Below are 21578 nucleotides of genomic sequence, written 5' to 3'. Positions count from 1 at the left end.
TTGTTATAGAGAGGACTTGGACCTGCTGCCTTCCTTTGAGGACGGCAAAGCACAGAGAGGCTTGCACAATGCTGGGAGTTTCCTCGCAAGCAGCGTGGGGTTAGAAATAAAAATAGAGAGGGTATGGTGCCATAGATAAATAATACTACCTAGTTTCCCAAGTTTATCATGGGTCAGAGAAGTGTGGTTGGCTGAGAGCTCAATGTGATTAGATCTTGAGATAGGATAAGTAGGGTCGCCTGTGACCTGGGGTGAATAGGGTTCCCTGTGACCTGGGGTGAATAGGCCTTCCTTCCTGTGACCCAATGGTTGATGATGACAGGCATCAGCTGGACTCAGTAAATTTTACTGTGGATCCTAGACGATGACTGAGAAGCAGTTTCATTGCCCGTGTACCTCTCTACCTCCCACTTGAGCCTCTTGAAATACTGCACATAAAGCTGGTCAACAACCTGAAATGACCGAATAATTCTGTCACTGGGTAGAAAATGAACTGTACTAAAAATTTATAAAAATGATATAGTAAATGAACTGAATATTTTTCATATTGCTTATGAAAAAACTCCAACTCAGCAAATAACATTTATTGTTAAACAGACTCTGAAGATTGTGCTAATTAATTTAGTTTTGAGTATTTAGACAGGGCTTCCCCACCCTTGAGTTAAATGAATGATTTATATAACAGCCAAGTTACATAAGGATTTAATCTCCATCTCACTCAATCCAAAATTCCTGCTCTTAAACATTTCATTAGTCTGTCTGCTTTTACTGCCTGGCAGTGTAATAAAACACTGAAGTTGGAACCTGTCTCGGTTTCCTTCGTCCTTTATTTTCATTTTTTAAGACATAGAGAATCTATGTCCAAAATACAAGATGTTTGCGTTTCATTTTGGCTGGCATCCCCACAGTTTAAGTTATTATCAAAGGGCATGAAGGAAATTATAGACCATAGAAAGCTGGGCGAGCACCTGGCAGAGCTTCTGGAGTCTCGGGCTAAAGTAAAGGAAAAGACTGTGCACAAGAGGGGCTCGGTTATCACAGGAGAGTTAAGCTACAGTGAAGAGAGTCAGGTACTGGACAGACCTTCAGATGTGGAAGGAGCTGTCAGTCTTTCCTTGCAAACATAAGCATTTGTGAGCTTACTTTGGCGTCAGCCATCCACGGACTTATGGAGCAGATGAACTCAATATTATTATTATGGAATAACTCCATCCATTATTAGGACAGTTTGAGCTTGGCGTGGGCTGTCCATCATGCCTGGTGTGGCTTGTCTGTTCTGCAAACCAAAGTATAGTTTATTACAACCTCTTCTTTCTTGGTCTTCTAAACAGCCTGACTAGTGTCCCTATTTACAAGTTTTCTCACCTCTGGCCATTTCTGAACAGAAAAGTCAAAGTGACATTACTTCAAATCTCAACTGGGATTTATTTTCCCACTCAGTGTTCCTCAGTGCTTTTCCAATGACCTTGGAATAACCCCACATAGTCAGAACATCCTATGCCACCATCAACAATTCAAGTATCATCCTACATCTCTGCCTCTCAGGTGCTAAGCCCAACCACCCTGGCTGTCTTTGTGTTGTGAACACACCAGGAAACCACCACCTAAGTCTCCCTCACATATGGTATTTCTCATGTCTTAATGATTTTCTTCAACTCCTCCGGGTATGAAGCTCACTGTAATGCTCACTTTTCTGCCAATGAAGACTTTCAAATCCCCATTTTATATTAGATTTCTTTAGGGCAATATGAGTACACTGTGTTCATTTTCATTGCATACATAACTTATAATTACACTTACTTGTATATTTATTTGCTTGATATTGTTTCTGTGGTAAGTAATAAAGTTTATGTTCCCATGCTGCTTGATACTGTATTCCTGGCATTGCTAATGAGGAAGTGCTTGATAAATATTGACTCAATGACAAATAAAAGTATTTCACAGATTATACCAGGGTTTGGTATAGGGGAAAAACACATATGTCCTCAGATGCCCAGGGCTAGTACTTTCCCATATACTTAAGTAAGTCTAGCTTAGTTTGTGACCAGTTCTTAAGAAATGAAGTCAACAAATCCAAAGATTTCTTTTTATTTAAAAGAGGGACATATGAGGCTGAGAAGATATCTTGGTGGATAAGGTGCCTGCTGTGCAAGCATGGGAGCTTGAGTTTGAATCCTCAGCACCCACACCATAAAACAAACAGACAACTAACCATCGGGCATGACTATGCCTGTCTGTAACCCCTGTGCTGGGGGTAAGAACAGGAAAATCCCTGGAGATGACTGGCCAGCTAGCCTACCCAAGAAAGGGAGCTTCAGGTTTAGCAAGAAGGCTTGTCTCAAGGGAACAGAACGAATAATAATAGAGCAAACCACATAATGCCCCCTGTAAGTACATGTATGGATGTGTACAACTGTACACACATAGGTGCCTATACTGCATACACACACACCACACATGCACGCACACACACACAAACACACAAAGCAGAATCATGGTTTATGTTTTCTATAACACAATTATTGTTGAGGGTATTCCGATGCTAAAAGCCTTCACGTGAGTGTAGGTGCTGGAGTAACGAGGGAAGAGGATCTCACATGGTGAGCCTGAGAGGAAGAACCAAACAATCGAGAACTGGGTGGGTTGGAATTTTTGAACTTTCTACTAACGAAACGAAAGAGAGTTGAGGGTCCTGAGAAATTCTCTGTGTTTTTATCTAAAATGGGGTTGGGGAATTAAAAACTGGTTGTCTTCGGGATGTTGTTATGTGGATTACATGATAGCTCTACGTTCAGCCTAGACATAAATTTGAGTGTACGTTGGAAAATGACAGCAGCTGCTGAATCAGGCGGGCTAGCCTACTACTTTATTGTTATAGCTTAACAAGATAAAAATTGTGAAGAGGTGTTAGAAGTTAATATTAATGATTTGACAGATAGCTATGAGTTTATTTAAATTATTTCATCTTGATTTAGCTTTGGTGAGCCAAATATATCTAGAAATACATCCATTTCTTTTAAATTCTCCAGTTTGGTGGAATACAGATTTTTAAAGTATATCTTTTATGAGTCTCTGACTTTTCCTGGTGTCTGTTGTAACATCTTTTTTCCAACTCTAATTTTATTAATTTGTATACTCTTATTGTTAATTTGGCTAAAGATTTGTCAGTCTTGTTAATTTTTTTCTAGACACCAACTCTTCATTTGATCAATATTTTTATTTATATTTCATTAATTTTAGTCCTGATCTTGATTAACTCATCCTCGCTCCTTTTTTTTGAGGGAGTTGTTTGTTCTTGTTTTTTCCAAGGATTTAGGTGTATCAGTAAGTTATTAATCTGAGATTTCTATTTAAAACTAATTTCTTGATTTAAGCCTGGTGGTGGGGTCACTCACCTTTATCCTCAGCACTCAGGAGGCAGAGATAGACAAATCTCTGTGTGTGTGAGGCAGCCTGGTCTACAGAGCAACTTCCAGCAAACCAGCGATACACAGAGAAACCCTGTCTAATAATAATAATAATAATAATAATAATAATAATAATAATATTATCATTGTTTCTTCATTTGATAAGAGCATAACCAATGCTCAAAATCCCTGTGGGTTTCTCTGAGTGGGTTCGTTTATTTTAAACTTTTCTGAGTAGAGAATGTTTCTTTGCCAGAACGAGTGTACAGATTTTTATCAGTCAGCGCATCTGTGGAATGATGGATGTGTTATGAATGGAAACTGAATTAAAGATTTATGAATTCTAAAATGCTCTCTAGTTACTTAAATGATTAATGTTGTGTGTATACGCTGTAATATTGTACATAGCTTGGTTTATGCCCTCTGTGTCTTTGTGATGCACTCTGTAAAATTAACTAGCTAGTTTGTGTAATGGAAGCAACGTTCACTTCTTCTGTCAGCCCAGACAACATCTACTACACTGGGCTTCTTCCAGCCTCCTCTTCTTAAGAAGGACTTTTAGTGCCCCCTCTGTGTCTGATAGTACGTGAAGGAATGGTTTATTCTGAGATATTTTTCATACTTACGAATGTGAGGAGGAACGAAAGAGAGTGAGAAATAACACGGCAAAACGGGAACTGAAAACATTAGGAATGAGGTTTGCTGACACTGTGGAATAGCTGAGATCTTATGGCCTCATAAATATATGTCTAAGAAACTAATTGCAATCACACATTTCCATTACAGATTTATACTTCTCATATTCTTTGACTAAAAACTTCCAAAATTATATTTTTTTGCATTACCCTTCAACATATATATTCAAAATTCAACTGGATTAATTTTTTTTCATGTTATATTGAGGTGGCAAAGGAGGGAGTGCAGAAGGAAGATTGCATGGAAGAATCTGCAGAGCTTTCTGAAAACAGAGCATTTGGACAAAATATTGGATTCTCCTTCAGCTTTGTGAGTTCCTTGGTGTCTAAGGCTCTTTAATGTGGTTTAACTTGTAGGGATTCACTTTTTAGATCTTGTTCTATGTTTAGTGAGCTGGAATCTAAAGTGGATAATGACATTTTTGGTGGATCTAAAGTTGTATGGGGAAATATTTGTGGTGTGAAAGTGCTATCCCCTCCCCACCGCACCCACCATTCCTACCACCAGTCTTGACAAAAATTCTCAATTAACACCCGACCCCCAAAACCATGGTGGTAATTCTGGTTATATTTCCCTTTCTGCCTCCCACAACAGATTGCCTCCAAACAAATTTTTCCTGATAGTTTAATTAACTCATGTCCCTGCTCAAAATTCACTATTTCAGGCTCAATCTATAGAACCTAAATTTCTCTTCATTACCATGGTTTTCATTACATGGTTTCTGAAAATTACCAGAATTTCCAAAAACATTTGTCTCGCTCCTATTATGGTCTGACAGCTCTGCAAAGTTCCGGGAGCTTGATGTCAAATATGATGGAATACTTATCAGCAAAGGACTTGGAGATGAATGTTGAGAAATGCCTTAGTCAGGGTTTCTATTGCTGTGGAGAGACACTGTGACCATAGCAACTCTTTTAAAGGAAAGCATTTAATTGGGGTGACTTACAATTCAGAGGTTTAGTCCATTATCATCATGACTGGAAATATGACTGTGTCAAGGAGGACATGGTGCTGGAGAAGGAGCTGAAGGTTCTACATCTTGAGCCACAGGCAACAGGAAGTGAACTGTGTACCACACTGAGTGTAGCTTGAGCAAAGAACCTGTCTAGCCCACCCCTCACAGTGACTCACTTCCCTCAACAAAGTCACACCAATTCCAACAAGGCCAGACTTCCTAATGGCCCTTTGGGGGTCTTTTTTTTTAAAAAGCACTGCAATAAGCAGATTTTTTTTTTAAAAAAACTTAATTTTATCTTTGAGATTATATCATTTTGTAATCCCGTTTCTTTTCTCCCTCCAAACACTCCCATATGCCCCTCCACAGATGGAGTTACATTTCTTCTTCAAGTAAAGTGACTTGTTTCAAACTGATTCCTTTGGTCAACATGTATCTGAGTGCTCCTTAAGTGACAGGATGTGGGGTTCTAGTGGGTGAGAAATTCAGGGTTCACTCCTATAGTATTTATATTCCGAGTTTGAATAATACACAGAAAAGTAGTATATACAAATGAAGTTTAAAAGTAAAAAGTAAAAACAAAAAGGTTGTATCTATAAGTTTCATTAGTTTCCTTAGATTTTGAAACTTATTATAATTTTTGGTGTCTATTTCTAAAATTTTTATGTATATACCCCTGTACATGCATACATTGTTTTAAAAATAAATGAATCAAACTTTCACTTAGCATAGTTAACTGAATTGCACTTTAACCTTCTCTTAAATAAAGAAATGTCTTGTAACAATGCCATTTTATAGTTTTAGTTGGCAGATTCTTTGACTTTGCAGTACATAAAAAATGGGGTGGAATTTAACAATGAGCCAAAGAATATAGTGTCATAATAGTGGGGGATTTTACTATGAGAACAAAAAACAAAGACAGCATCAGGAATTTCATTAGGTTGGAAATAATAAAAATGAAAACCAATAGAATAAAAAGGAATTAAGGATTTGGGAATGCAGATCTAACATGTGGTGTTAATGGTGTTGAACTGTGGGCTAGGTTGCAAGTAGTCACCCATGACTAAGGAGTACGTGTGTTATGAAAAGGCCCCAGAATTGAAACTACAAGCAGAAGCAAGATGACAGGGGCATATTCTGGTGATGTGGGAGAAATTCTGTTATGTTATTCATTCTCTTGGTTCCATACTAAGGGCCCCTGAGAGAAAAATGACTGATTGAACGAACAGATCTTACGAGAGGATTTCTTAGATTGATTTACAGGTAATCCAGTTCCCTCTCAGATCATGAGTGTAGATCTCCTTTTCCTCAGAAGCAGTTGGCCACCGGCCCACGAGGGCAAATGGAGCAGAAGAGGTGACCAGGGTTCGGATAGCCATGAAGGAAAGAACTTCCGGGGTCAACTTCAGAGAGTCAGTTCATTTTATTGTCCCAGGCATAAGGTATTATACACTTTCTTAGACTTATGGGCAGGAAGGGCTGATTGGTCACGACACAGCCCTAACTATCGTACAGGCAGGAGGAAAGAGCAGGACTTACCTGCTGAGTCCTACAGTGTTTCCAGGGAGCTCTGTGCAAGGTCATTCTCCAAACAGGGTCCGGCATCTGAGCCTAGAGATACTCTCCAAATAGTACTAGACAAGAGAAGAGGAAATCTTGTCCTGAGCTCGGAGAGCCATCGGGACAATGGTAGAACTACAACTTTAAATGCTGGGGTTCCCAACACAAGATTCCTCAGCAGTGCTGAAAGCGTAGAGGATTCCTGGAGAACCACTGCTCTTTGGTTTTTCTAGGAGGGCCAAGGAAACTGGGCTCTAACGCCAGTGAAAAAATGGCAACAGTGTCAACAGCAGCAGCAGCAGCGCCAACAGCCAAATGCCAACCGGGTAGATGAGCTTGCCAGCACAATATGAAGACAACAGGCAAAACCTAAGCCTTTCTCTCTTGTACTTCCTCTTTCCTCGTCTGCCACCTTTAGGATGGTCCTTTAGAATTCAGTTAAACCGATCAAGACAATCCCTCACAGATACACCCAACTGATTTTTGTTCGGGTGGTTATAGATCCAGCCAATTTGACAACCAAGGTTAGCTGTCACAGACTTCCTGGGCTCAAGTTTTTGGCATTTTCATAGAAATATTTCCTAGCCAGCAGTCAAGCTTTTAGTATTTCCAGGCCTTGAGGAGGCAGATGCTTCTGAAGGAGAAACAGGATAAGAATGGGGAGACTGGTCTGCAGCACTGAGATCCTCACATGGAAACATACCTCGTGATTCTGTCTCATGAACCAGGCCTTGATGGATGGGGCCTGGTCTGAGAAACCATCCAGGTGCCCATGCAGGTGGTGGGATAGGAAGGCTTTGCTGTGTATGAAGGGTCTTCTGTCTGCAGTGGCAAAGTTGAGTTCCTTCACCAGGAAGGAATCGGCCATGTTGTGTGAGGCACTCGACTTCCTGTCAGGCCAGAGCTGCTGAAGCTGGCGTCTTCCCTTCTGCTTTGCATCCACTGTGGAAACTTTGGTCATGTCTTGTTTTATGGAGGACATGTACTTGGCTGTGTGGCATGTGAGGTGTGAGCATCTAATGGCCTACGTGGTGGAGTGTTTGCTTTGGAATCTCCTCACAAGCACGTGCTTTACAGGGAACTCTACACAGAGAAATCAGAGTTTCTCTTCTTCTTTTGAAAATATATATTGAGGGCTTCTTGCTATGATAAGTTGAGCTCAAGTGATGAACTGTTCCCACAATGTAAACACAGTCCAGGAAAGGAGTTTTGCTTGTGGATTTGGGCTCTTCTATCTCCCTGACTTTCATATTGACACCATTTAAAACACGTATCCACGGGCTGATCTTGCTTGGACATTGTAAGGACACTATGAACAGAGAGGACCCGACCTGCAAATGTTTTCCTTTTTGTTGAAAGTCACCCAGGGTCACATACCAGGAGCTCCAGAGAGAATCCTCCTGGAACGGGACTACCCTTGAGAGGGAGGGACACATTCCAGAAGAGGCTAAAACAACTCTGACCTGACAGGACCCTGGCTTAGGGTGGTAACTGGCTTAGTCAGGAAGTCATGTAGGGTCAGAATTTCCATGGCTCAGGCAGAGTGGGCCTGTGTTCTATCTCTCTTTAAAAAGTTGATGCGAGGTACACACAACACAGAGTCAGTCATTTTGCAATCTATATTCAGTGAGATTTAGGATGTTGTATAACCACCACCTCTGTGTAGTTATAGGATATTTCTAACACTCTCAAAGAAGATATATCAAGTTCTTATTCCTGTTCTCCTCCTTCTAAAATTCCTGGATGCCTCTAGCATACTTTCTACAGGTTTACTTTTTACAGGTTTACGTATTCCTGATATTTCACGTGCAAGGAACCATGTGATGTGTGATCTTTTCACTTAGTAATGTAATATTTTCAGGCTGATGTGTCAGTATTTTATTCATTTTTTAAAATATCTAACAATATTCCACTTTAGATAATTCTACATTTAGTTTGTCATTCATCTGTTGATACTCATTTGAATTCAATTTTGTAAAAAATAAAAAAAAACCTCAGAAAACATGTTGTTATGTAAGTATCTTTTAGATAGAGTTTAGATATCATAGACCTGGCTGTCTAATATAGCAATAATTTCTACAGTTCAGACCTTTTGTTCAGCTATGTCTGGGGAGAAAGAGCTCTGGAGAGTTTAGCAGGACTGTTTGTTGGTACACATTGCCTGGCACAAGCTCTCTGCCCTTTGGTCAACCCTTACAGAGACTGTCTTCCTTTGCAATCCTGGCATTAAAATATAACCATGAGCATTATAGATGGCCAGATGCATGAGAAATAACTCAGACACAATTAACACATAGTGTTTCTGTCCATTCCCAGTCAAATAATCAACTGTCCCTGATTTCTGTTAAGTAGCGCTTACAAGTATGTGGCGATGAAATACCATTACTCACATGTTACAGAGCATGAAAGTGACATGTTCTATCTGCATTGAACTCATCTGGCAAGTGTTCACTGAGTGTTTTTTTCATCAGATGCAGGTGCTGTGAGTCCTAGAGCACACATCACCGTGTAAACTATGGTGGGTGCTGTCAATAAAAGTCAGTTCTGTGAGAAAAAAGAAGGCAATGATTTTGGTACAATCTGATAAAGGCAATGGGAGATATTTTCAACCAGTATGTTGAGACAGGATGGAAACAGTGTCTGCCCAGCTGGGCCAAGAAAGCATAAGAATGCATCTAGATTTCCAGTGCTGCATAGAAGGGGTTTTCTCATTGTCAGACAGGTGGCAGACTTCTCAGATTCATATATTTCAATAACTAGAAGGGCTGGTGACAACCTTTAGTATTCCTCAGAAAAGGGTTTAAACATGGACTGAGGTTACTGAGAGGAAAGGGACAACTGTTTCTTTTGAATGATAAATTCGATTTACTTGTTAGCAAGATCCTCCAGGCTATCTTTGGCATTTACTTCTAAGTCTTCCATAATTTCCTTCATAATATTGGCCACATCATAAATGGGTTTCAATTTTTTGGTATGAAACATCTTAACCCATCTTCGAAAAGTTTGTTTGATGGTGGAAGAGGCGATTTGATAGGCTATTTCTTTAAAAAGTTGACGGGTTTTTTCGATCAATATCTTGTTCAGAGGATCTTCATCCCGAGCCACACGTTCAATAACTGTAACAGAAGTGGGGTCCTTAGTTCAAGGTCTCTAACTTCAAGAAGCATTAAGTCTAAGCAACCACTTTTTACCAAGTTGTTCTCCCCCATATTCTCCCCGTGCAATTCTTCCTCTCTTGACTAATAAGTTCTATTAAAGAAAAATATAAATGGTTACCAAATTTGTGGCATACATATGTGCTAAGCATTCTGCTCGATATCGAACTAAGAGATTCATGTTGGTGATAGTCGTGTAACACACTGCTTATCAATAGAAACTGATTAAAATTAAGGTTATCATAAAACAGCACATATGTTTTAATATAATGAGTCAATGCATATTCATTGTCATAAAAAAACGCACTTATGACAAACAGACTTGAACTTGTGGCAGTTTTGCCTCCATCTTCCGGATGCTGGGACTACAGGGTGAGCTTTATTATTATTATTATTGATAAAAGAAATAGAATGAAGAAGGATATTTTAGAAAAGAAATGGAGAGAAAGAGAAGGGGAAAGAGAAAAGAGAACGATCTTGAGAGGGGTTAAGAGAGAAGCGTAGTGCTTGGCGTTTAGTAGGTCGTCAGAAGTGTTGAATGAATGAAAATGACTGATTGAATGAAGGACAGCTAATGATGAACCAAGTGGGCACAACTCTTTATAGTACCTGCTCCACTCGGGAGGGAGATGCTGATGTGGGAGGATATTGCATGAGTACAGTGTGGAAGCACGTGGGAAATCCTTGAACCTCCAGCAGTGTTGTTATGAATCTGAAATTTCTCTGCACAATAGTAGACTTTATAAAGACAGGAGGAAAGAAGGGAGGGAGAGAAGAAAAGAGGGAGGGAAAGAGGGACAGACAGATATCCTAGCTATTTTCTTTAAGTTGTTTTTAGATTGATTTATTGTATTTTATTCCTATGAATTTGCCTGAGCTTATGTATGTGCAGCATGTGTACTTGATGCCTGCAGAGGTTAGAACAGGGTGTTGGACTCCTGGAAAGGTGTTTTAGGTCATTGTGGGACACCATGCAGATGCTGGCAGTTGAACTTTGGCCTTCTGCAAGAACAAGTGCTTCCAACTGCTGAGCCATCTCTCCAGCCCTGCCTCCAAGCTATTTTCTAATAAGGCAATAGAGAGACACAAAAACAGAGTGATACCTATTACCCAAGCCCTTGGAAGAAATAACAGTAGCCTTCTTTAACTCCTCTCCCTCTGAATGTAATGTATGCTAATATTCCCTAAATGTAAAATCCACAAGGAAAGAGCCAGCTTTATTGACTAGGGTATCCCAACAACTACATGGTACTGTCACACAGGACCTGGTAGAAAAAAGATTTGCAGGATATGTGAGTGTGATGTGGGACCATGGTCTGTATTCTGTCAATTATATTTTAAATAAATGCTGATTGGCCAGTAGCCAGGCAGGAAGTATAGGTGGGACAACCACACAGGAAGTAGAGGCAGATCAATGAGAACAGGAGAATTCTGGGAAGAAAGAAGCCATTCCTCTGCAATCCTCTCCCTATCAGAGAAGAAACAAGATGTGACTGCCTTGCTGAAAAAGGTACTGAGCCATGTGGCTAACATGGATAAGAATAATGGGCTAATATAAGTTATAAGAGTTAATAAGAAGACTGAGCTAGTGGGCCAATCAGTTTATAACTAATGTAGACCTCTGTGTGATTTCTTTAGGACTTAACGATTGTGGGAACTGGGCAGGAAAGAAACCCTGACAACATGAATGAATGACTCCTGAACTTTCAATAGCTTCTTAAGGCTCTGGCATGATGATTTAGATCCTAGACAATAAATGGGATAAACTTGGAGAATGAAACAGGGACAATAAGAGAGACTAGGGAGAGAAACAAAAGCAAATGCCCCTTAACCTAGTCCCTCTTTCCTGATTTTCTCTCTTGTAAACCCACCACCACCCAAGTTCCATCCTGTCACCTCTATATAGAAATCTCATTCAACTAGAAACAAAAGAGTGAACTTATTTGGATCTATACACAAAGACTTCAGTCTTACCCTCAATCATGACGTCAATTTCATCCCTGAGTAGTAGATGTTCTCCAGATTTTCCCAAGTACCCTATGTGTAAGGCATAAGCAAAGTTAGGCCCAAATAACCTATTGAATACATTTCCGTTGTTATCTGGCTAGATCATAGATTTTCCTTAAATTATCTCTTAGTGATTTCAAACAATTATTACTTAATGAAAAATTAAAACATGTATAAAGAATGACCATAAAGTGAACATACCTTAGCTACATATATGTTCATACCCCAGAAGACCTTCACAAGTTCTTGACAGTTTCATTCTCCACATTTCAGAATGAATTTTAGGGCTCTACCATCCTCATTCAACATAGCTTTGGGAGATGTACCTGGTGCGGGAGAATTATCTGTATTCTGTCAATCATGTACTTTAATAAAACGCTGATTGGCCAGGCAGGCAGTATAGGCAGGAAAGCCAGACAGGAAGTAGGGGTGGAACAAAGAGACTGGGAGTATTCTGGAAGCAGAGCTCCCTCAGCCACTCCTGCGCAGATCACTGAAGAGGCAGCATGTAACTTGCCCAGCTGAGAAAGGTACGGAGCCAATATGGCTAACATAGATGAGAATAATGGGTTAATATAAGTTATAAGAGTTAACAAGAAGCCTGACCTAATGAGCCAATCAGTTTATAACCTTATGGAGTCTTATGCGTGATTTTCTTTGGGGCCTGCCTGCTGTGGGGTACTGGGCGGGACAGATACCCCAACAAGCCAGCCCCACATACTACATATGGCGCCCAGACGTGGATATCTGAATCCACAGAAAGCCTGAGAAAGCTTGAAAAGAATAGAGTAAAGCATGTTTTCTTGGTATGGTAGCGGCAATTTCTCAGGTCTGCTCTGCTTGCTAGAGGCAAGCAAGGCTGTCAGTTAAGAGAGGCTTCCTGACTCAGCTTTAGCTGCAAAACCCTGCAGCTCATTAAGAGGTCCTGCCATGAAACACTTAAACAGTGTTGATCAAAGGCTGAACGCATGCTTTTCGGTTTTCAGCCATAGCAGGAAAAAAGCTGCGGTGTTTTAAAATGCTGGCTTTCTGGGCTGTCCTGACAGGGCAATCTCTGACTCTTTTATGCAGGCAGTCCGACTGAGTGTGGTCTGTGAGCACAATGCTGCGGCTTGCTTGCTAGCAAGGACCTTGAACGCCATAGAGTTGTGGCAGTGAACACAGCTCTGGCTGGTACCTCAGCCTTGAGGCTGAAAAGCTAAGGAATGAGCTGGATCTAGCCGTCAAAGCCACAGCTCTCCATATTGCTTAGTAAATTAAAGACTCATATGGTCAAAAAAAGAAAAATATACAGTAAAGGGAGATTCAAAGAGAAAAACCTCTAAATGGTTTACAGTGTGTATATGCAGGCTAAAAGTTAAAGTTCTTAAAGTTAAAAGGAAAGAAAGAGAGTAGTTGGGTGTGGTGGTACACACCTTTAATCCCAATGTCTGGGAGGCAGAGGCATATTGACCTCTGTGACCTCAAGGTGTGGTAGTACACGCCTTTAATCCCAATGCCTGGGAGGCAGAGACAGATCTCTGTGAGTTCAAGGTGTGGTAGCATACACCTTTAATCCCAGCACTGGGGAGGCAGAGACAGGAGGATCTCTGTGAGTTCAAAGACAGCCTGGTCTACAGTGTTATTCCAGGACAAAGATATACAAAGATCCTGTCTCAAAAAGTAAAAGTAAAAATAAAAGAAATAGAGGTTAAAATAAAGCCACATAAAGATGGAAAATGCACAGAGAATCTTCATACTGTATGCTATTATGCTCTCTTTTAATTGTTTGATTGCTGAGGAAGGAGCAACAACTGCTAAAAGACTTTTGTTTATAAATGCTGCTGAACTAACCCAAGATAGGAATTTTGAAAATACCTTGGCTTCAAAACTGAAGTCAAAAGGTATGTTACTTTGGAGAAGAGATTTTGCTTTTGTTTCCACAGAAAACGAGAGACTCTGGATTTATTCAGAGTTAAGAATAATCACCTTTGACCAAGGGAGGCCACCTGAAAAATCTCCGATAGGAACAGATGGCCCAGATGACAGAGGTCTACATCCAGAACTGATCCAAGACTGCTGCCTGAGATGATCGAGACTCACAGGATACTCCAGTCATGACTTGATTATAACTCTAAATTTTCTTTAGGTCCCCTTAAGACTATCAGCGCCCCCAACCAGCAGGAAGTAGCCTGAAATACTACGCCCACATTCCCAACAAATGGATTATGGGTATTTTCCTTTGTTTAAAAAAAAAGAGAGGGAAATGGTGCGGGAGAATTATCTGTATTCTGTCAATCATGTACTTTAATAAAACGCTGATTGGCCAGGCAGGCAGTATAGGCAGGAAAGCCAGACAGGAAGTAGGGGTGGAACAAAGAGACTGGGAGTATTCTGGAAGCAGAGCTCCCTCAGCCACTCCTGCGCAGATCACTGAAGAGGCAGCATGTAACTTGCCCAGCTGAGAAAGGTACGGAGCCAATATGGCTAACATAGATGAGAATAATGGGTTAATATAAGTTATAAGAGTTAACAAGAAGCCTGACCTAATGAGCCAATCAGTTTATAACCTTATGGAGTCTTATGCGTGATTTTCTTTGGGGCCTGCCTGCTGTGGGGTACTGGGCGGGACAGATACCCCAACAAGCCAGCCCCACATACTACATGTACCCACACTCCTTTCTGTAGAAAGTTCATGCATTGGCATTTTTACATGCAGAGTGAAGATTCCTTGAAAGACATCCTGGCTATTGATTCATTCTGTTCACATATCACCTATTATTTACTGCTCTAGTTGGCGGTAAGACCTCAGAGAAGAGAGCCAAGGACTAACTTCTCATGGAATTGTTCAAAGCATCAAACAAGAAGAGTCACGTGACTAAAGCGTCACATGAAACAAGTTAAAAAGAGTCACATGAGTAAGGAGTCACAGGAGACAAATTTAGAAGAGTCACGTGAGTAAAGGGTACAATTACAAGGTCAAACCTCAAGTGTCAGTTAAGCCTCAAGTGGTAAAAACATATTTTTCCATAGAGGCATATAAATAAACAACACTAGCCAATTGTAATTAATAATCTGTAGTAAACTCACTCCTATCCACTACACCTTAGAGGGGTACAAAAGCAAAACCTAACAACAATTCTGTTTTTGAAGAAACTGTGGTCATAAAACACTTGTCTTGGTTTCTTGGAGTTTTCTTCCAAGCACTCAGAATTCCCCTCACAGGACTCCACTCTTCATTGGTAAAACTACTTATAAGTCACCCATACTCCTACAAATGACTTCCTACCCATGCTCATGCTGGCAGCCTATTTAAACTACCTCACACATAAAAGGCCTGAAAAGTAGGAGGAGGGCTCGTTGGGGAAAAGGCTTTCTGTGAGAGGTTGAGAGATTCGATGGGACAATAGAGAGCAAGGAGGAACGCAGAAAGCTGTCAAATAAAAAATAGAGTTGGGAATGTAGCCCAGTGGACAAGCGCATGCCTATCACAATCCCCGTTACCACAAGTAACAGCAACAGCAATAAGAATTTTTTCTGCATTTCCATGGGCATTACCAAGAAGTTCTTCTTAGGAAAGGTAAAAATTCAGAGCATCACTATAGTGAGAAATCATTTCCAATTCCTTCGAAAAAGATCAGAGCAACATAACACACCATAGTAAAACAACTGGGACTCCAGCTTCCTAGATGCCCATCAACCGGTGAATGGATAATAAAAATGTAGTCCATTTATACAATGGAATAGCATTCAGTTGCTAAGAAAGATAAAATTGTGTAATTTGCAGGTAAATGGATGGAACTAGAAGCACTCAGTCATCCCAAGAGAGGGAACTCAGACACAGAAAAACAAACATTGTGTGTTTTCTCCTACATGTGAATGTTAGCTCTTATGCTTTAGATAAGAGTGTTTCTTTCATAATGTCCACAGAGGTTAGGTCATTAGTAAGAGCACACAGAAGAGGACAGGATCTTTCAAGACAGAGGAAAGAAAATAGTCTTGTGTTGCTTTTTTATGATGATGTGAAAATTTTATGCTTAAATGTTAACTCTTTATGTTCTTTGCATTTTTTAAACCAGATTGTTTTCTAATTTGCATTTTAACTGTGTAGTGTTGTTTTTTCATTGAAAAGCATTTTAAATGTACAGAGTTGGGAATCTTTTCTTACGGCTTAGTTTGTGACTTTCATTTTTAAAGCTCTACCCTGTGATTATCAAGAACATTTTTCCATGTTAGTTTGTCAAATTATTTTGTAATTATGGTTTCAGGATAGCATTGACTCTTCTTTGACCATCTGGAGTTTGTTTAATGTAAGAGTGAAAAAATTATGTATATTGATTTACCAGATGTCACTATGTTTAAAGAATATTCCATATTTTCATCACTGTTAAAGTTTGTGGCTCGCCCTTTAATATTATATAATGTGGGGTTATTTCTTGATGTTATTTTGTTCAATTTTTTTCCTGTCTGTTCCTTGCATGTAATCTTTACTACAGCAAAGCTGACAACTGGCACAGCTTGTCACCAGATTTCTTCAGAGTGGAATCTTCACTGTTCTTGAACATAACTTTTTATATTAACTTGGGTACGTGTATTATATTCAATGTTTGAGAACAAACTGTTGATATATGTATAGGTTTTTAAAAAGCATTGAACTTTAAATCTTATTCTTTCTTTCTCAAAATAGAATTTCCACTCTACTCATTGTTCCAATGTCATTTTTAGCAATGTTCGTACGCTGTCTTCATGTTGCAGTGCATGCACTCAGAGTTTGTTTTTCTTCCCTCCTCGTTCTCTCAACCCATTCTCCCTTCTTCCTCATTTTGTTCTCTCCCATTTTTTCCAGCTTTTGGGGGGGGGGAGGAGCCAAACACCTTCTTCTTTTCCAGCTCTCTCCTCCTACCCCACCTCCTTTCTTCCTTCTCTTTTTTCCTCCCACTTGTTCCTTAATCATTTAGTAATTTGAATATGAATGGTCCCCATACTCTCATAGGGAGTGGCACTCTTAGGAGGTGTGACCTTGTTGGAGTAGGTGTGGTATTGACAGGCAGACCACTTTCTGTTGCCTTCTGATTAAGGTGTTTTCTGTACCATATCTTCCTGCACACCACTGTGCTCCCTGCCATAATGATAGTGAACTGAACCTCTCTGATCTGTAAGCTGGCAATAAATTAAATGTTTTCCTTTATAAGAGTTGCTGTAGTCATGGTGTCTCTTCACAGCAATAAAAACCATAAGACACTCATTTTCTTTCCTTATTTCTTTTTTTTTGCCCATTGTGAATAGTACCTTTTGTTCATGTATATTTCCACCATTTATTTATAAGATCTATGAGATTTAAATTACATTTTAAATTAAATATATATTCAAGGAACTATACATAATCAATGTCTCTTCTAAAGCATCCCAGGAATTTAGACCTTAATCTCACCTGTGTGACCTTGGCTCTGGTGGAGGATTGGCTTATTCCTACTACCAGGGGACGTTTTCTCATTGTGGGTTACAGCTGTTTTCCTTTTCTTTGATGGTTATGTATCTTTCCTCACACTTTCCCCCTATGCTGTAAAATCTTATTTTCATGGTCTTTGCTTGTTTAATCAGGTATACCTGTATAATTTTAGATACATCCAATCTTTATTTTAAAGTTTTAGATTCATAGAATTATTTATTGTGAGTCTCAAATGTTTGGTAAAAATATATTTTCTATTTTTCCCTCTTCTTTTCTGTGTTTTTCTCTTTAAGCACTGCTTCAGGAAAATGATGCTGCCCTTTTATGAAAACGTGATTTATTGGGGATTCCATAGTTGTTGCACACAGAAATTCAGGAAATTGTACTGGTTTGAAATAAAGTTATTACAGAACTCTCTATGTGTCTCTGTCTCTCCCCCCCTCCCCCCGCTCTGTGAATATCACAGATCATAGTCCTAATGCCCTTCCCGGTTCAGTGGGTTGTGTATCTAGACTGTCCTGAGTCTCTACAGGGTGATATGACCACGAATGTCCTCATTTCTTTCTGTTCTTGTTGGTCTAGGATCCTAGATGTGGGCAAGGGGAGACCTATCCCCTGACTTGGAATTCCAGACTCTCACAGTGAGAATGTCATGAGGAAAACCACCACCGCCATTGGCCATATTTGTCCAAGATCTTCCCCTCTGAGTGCCTTTCTGGGTTTCTCCCATACATATTTTATTTCTAAACTTTACTGGATCTTTAGATCTTCCTTATTTTTTGTTGTTTGTAGTTACAGGCATTCAGGTTGTGCTGAACATGATGTTTATATGAAGTTTTAAATCACTCTTGCTATTTAGACAATGATTTTAGGTAGTAGAGGGAGTGACATCACATTCTGAAATCTTTTTCATCTTGTTGAACACATTTTATGCAATAATCGATCAGACAGATATATCTACTCAGTGCTGTAAAATAGAACTTGATTGCAATCACACACACTAACCTCATTCATCATATTTATCATTTAATGTTTATTCATCATATTTATATTTATCATATTCATACCTATTCACCATGACAGGTATTGTCAATCACAGAAATTTGTCTTAATGAATATCTTAATGAATAGCTTCGACTTAAATCCTATTTTGTACATTCAAAGGCAAATTAAGAAAAATTAAATTTATTTACCTACTAATATAATGGCTCCTCTCTTCAGAAAGTATCGAGAGCTCCCAAGGAACCCTAAGGTGTCAGATATTAAGTCTGTAATGTAACTCTCATAAGAGGAAATCTAGGAATAAAACAGAAAAATTACTCTCTTAACTGTTGACAAAACATAGGTGCTTCCTCCAGAAAATAGTCAAAGTGAGAGATCTTAATTACTTAATTGCTAGTATGAAATTAAGACCAATTTAAAATTTGGAGATTTGTCTATATGAATTCTACTGTTTGGGCTGCTGGCAAGGATTAGTCTCTTTATCATATCCTTCCTGAACCCAGCATTGTGTTTCCAATCTGTGGTTAGCATCTTCTCATTCCCATCTATTTACCCTTGTTCATACTGGGTTTCAAAGGACCAGCTCTTGCAGTCATGGCAAAATAATTCCCATTTTTCTTTGGTGATGTGGGGTGTTCTACTCAAGTTTATGACCATCCAAAGGTCAAAATGGAAGGAAGAAGAGAGAATGATCAATGTTGAAAGTGTGAAAAGTTCTCTTTTTTTCATCTAAAGCTTTTACTGTAAATGTAAATATTTCCTTTTCTTCATATTCTTTCTACAAGATTCTCCTGTTCACCCCTGCACCTCTCACCATGTGTGTAACCTTAAAATTGTGCTCCAGATAGTTAAAGCAGAGGTCTACTTACAATGTTGTTGCAGATGCTGAGAACCACTGACTCAAAATTGTAATTTTCCTCTTGGAGCAGATACGATGTTGACCATTTTAGTTGTGAGACACAGATACTTAATGTATATCTGCAAGCCTGAAAGAGAGAAAAGATCAGTGAGATTTGATTTGCTGTTACATAAAACACTGTCCTGGGTTTAATTGGGAGAAATAAAATCACGTAAAAAATTTTAAGTAAAAAAAAAAAAAAAAGCTCTTACATTCGCAATTTTTGTTTCCGTAGATTCCAAAAACAGGATCATGGGGACAAGGCTTCCTAGGATTATATGGTTCAGCATCCATTTGCATTGACTCATATCCACAAGTAATTCACCAAAGTGACGAATGGCCATGCACTGAATGCCACCATTGACCTGGAACGTGCACAGAAGACCAAGACTTCAGTTGAGCATGTCAGTGCTATTCTCTTTAATGGTGGTACATATGTGCAGTATACATACATACATACATAAATGTCATTTTTAGTAAATATTGGGCTTGTTAGAGTTTCTTTTCATGATAAGAACTGACTAACCATTATTCACAATAGCCAAGATGTAAATGCCCATTAATGAACAAACACACAAATAATCTGAGATATAATAAAAAATAAAGATCATCACTGCAACAGTATGGCTAAATCAGGAGAACATTACACTGAGTGGACTCTTCTAGTCATAAAAAGGAATGCTTCCTGATCTCACATACTTGGTCTTCAACTTGAACTTACAGGAACAGAAGCTCAGGTGTTGTGGGATATTTTGATCACATTCTGACACTCCCAAGACTGTCAATAAAGTTTACTTTTAATCAGAGGGCCCAGCAAGTTCTTAGCTGACCAAATAGCCATAGAGGTTTTAGAGGACAAAGGACATATATACAGAGACACAGGAAGTAATGGGGGGGGGGGTTAGAAAGCTTCTCAGCCCTTTTTGGATCAAGGAATAGAGAGAGAGGAGGCCACTGGTTGCTTCTCCTCTACTTCTCTGATCATTCAGGTTCTTACCCTGATATCTGATTCTCCAGCTTTTATTGATAAAGAATAATTAGATAAATGGTTAATCTGGTGTTCATCATAGGGCCTGAGATCACAAGGCAGCCACTCTCTGCTATGGCTCGCTTTCCCACCTTCCCTTCACGCCCTCCATGGAAACCTGGAATTTTCCCATTGCAATTTCTCTATGGTAGCCTCCAGCTGATGCTGGATCGCAAAAGTTATTGAAATTAGCCAACCACAACATTCTGTCATTCTGGTCCCTGCATGCCTTCATTCCCCACTACATTCTTCTGTACATCCCCCTGTGTTGGCTTTTTAGGTTACTGGCTCCCTCTCCCCATGGACTGTGGCCTTCCCCTCAACACCCTCGTTGGGCTATTACCACATCAGGTGGGCCGCTTTGATTCTACTCAGACTTTTACTGCTGCAGCCAGTGCCACACACTCTTAGACCCCAGGTAGAGGTTAGCAGCTACAGCTGCCCTTGGGCCGGCTCTGCACCGCCTGCTTTCTCTACCCAGCTGTGCAGAGCAATAACAGCCTGTCTCACACTTCATTGTTATTGTCAGCGCATCTGGTGAGACACCCGGGAATTTTTTTGTTTTGTTATTCGAGACTGAGTTTCTCTGTGTTCACAGCCCTAACTGTCCTGGAACTCACCCTGTAGACTAGGCTGGCCTTGAATTCACAGAGATCCACCTGTCTCTGCCTTCCTAATACTGGGATCAAAGGTGTGCATATGCACCACCACTGCCTGGTGACACTTGAAAATTCTTAAAAGTGAATTAATTAAAAAAAAAAAAAAAAGCTGTTGCCCTTATTAAGAATGGGGATCAAGGGAGTGGGACTGAACCAGCTACCTAGGACAGAAAGTGAGCAAGTTCCACCGGGAACAGAAGCCAGGAGCAAATCCAGCCCCAGAAGCCAATCCAGTCCAGGGACACTGGTGGATCAGGATTGAGCCAGCGACCAGATCCAGAGTCAGCAATCTCCACCAGAACAGATACAGGGGAGTAACCACTGAGCAAGTGAGCCAGAGCCAGAGACCACTGAGGGCCCGGACGTGAATCTGGGACCTTCAAGGGAGTAGACCTAAGCCAGGATCCCGGTGGATCTAGGACCTCCCAGGAACTAGGCCTGAGCCAGGACCTCTGCCATTCTGAGAGTGAGTAAACCTGGGACCTTTAAGGGAATAGGCAGGAACCAGAAATCTCAGCGGGGCCAGGCATGAGTTTGGGTCCTCAGAGGGAGTAGGCCTGAGTCAGGTCTTTTGTGAATTTGGGCATTGATCTGGGACATCAAAGGGAATAGGCAGGAACCTGGAACCTCTGCTGGTCTGAGCCTGAGTCTGGGACCTCTGGGGAGTGTAAGAAGGTCCTCTGCGATCCCGGGTGCACCTGAGCCTCGGACCTCTGAGGCAGTAGACAGGAGCCAGAAACCTTTCCAGGTCCAACTCCAACCCAGGGACTTCTGTGGGAGGGAA

At 40.2% G+C, this 21578-nt stretch overlaps 1 protein-coding gene and 1 long non-coding RNA gene across 4 annotated transcripts in view; one reads left to right on the top strand and one right to left on the bottom strand.

Annotated features, from left to right (window-relative positions):
• The first annotated feature begins 4308 nt into the window (after window positions 1-4308).
• On the top strand, window positions 4309-19589 carry LOC146894924 (uncharacterized). Its single transcript, XR_015001365.2, has 4 exons — window positions 4309-4412; window positions 14554-14713; window positions 16256-16344; window positions 19344-19589. It is a non-coding gene; the product is annotated as an uncharacterized LOC146894924 (long non-coding RNA).
• The window catches only part of Mroh9 (maestro heat like repeat family member 9), a 67610-nt gene continuing 52528 nt past the window's right edge, over window positions 6497-21578 (bottom strand). For 2 of the 3 annotated variants that reach the window (XM_048421351.3, XM_048421352.3), the window contains 5 exons: window positions 19321-19473; window positions 19080-19196; window positions 18402-18504; window positions 11748-11810; window positions 6497-9734 (listed from right to left, as the gene is read on the bottom strand). In XM_048421351.3, the coding sequence (XP_048277308.1) occupies window positions 9484-9734; window positions 11748-11810; window positions 18402-18504; window positions 19080-19196; window positions 19321-19473 (687 nt within the window). In that variant the 3' untranslated portion in view covers window positions 6497-9483. Of the gene's footprint in view, window positions 9735-11747; window positions 11811-11981; window positions 12107-14429; window positions 14442-18401; window positions 18505-19079; window positions 19197-19320; window positions 19474-21578 lie in introns of all 3 variants that reach the window. The other variant, XR_015737895.1, reaches the window with a different exon arrangement.

Source organism: Myodes glareolus, chromosome 5 (genome assembly GCF_982192425.1).
Source record: "Myodes glareolus chromosome 5, mMyoGla1.1, whole genome shotgun sequence".
Taxonomy (NCBI): Eukaryota; Metazoa; Chordata; class Mammalia; order Rodentia; family Cricetidae; genus Myodes; species Myodes glareolus.
Note: the sequence above shows the minus strand (reverse complement) of the source record. Positions and strands in the feature narration are given on the sequence as shown.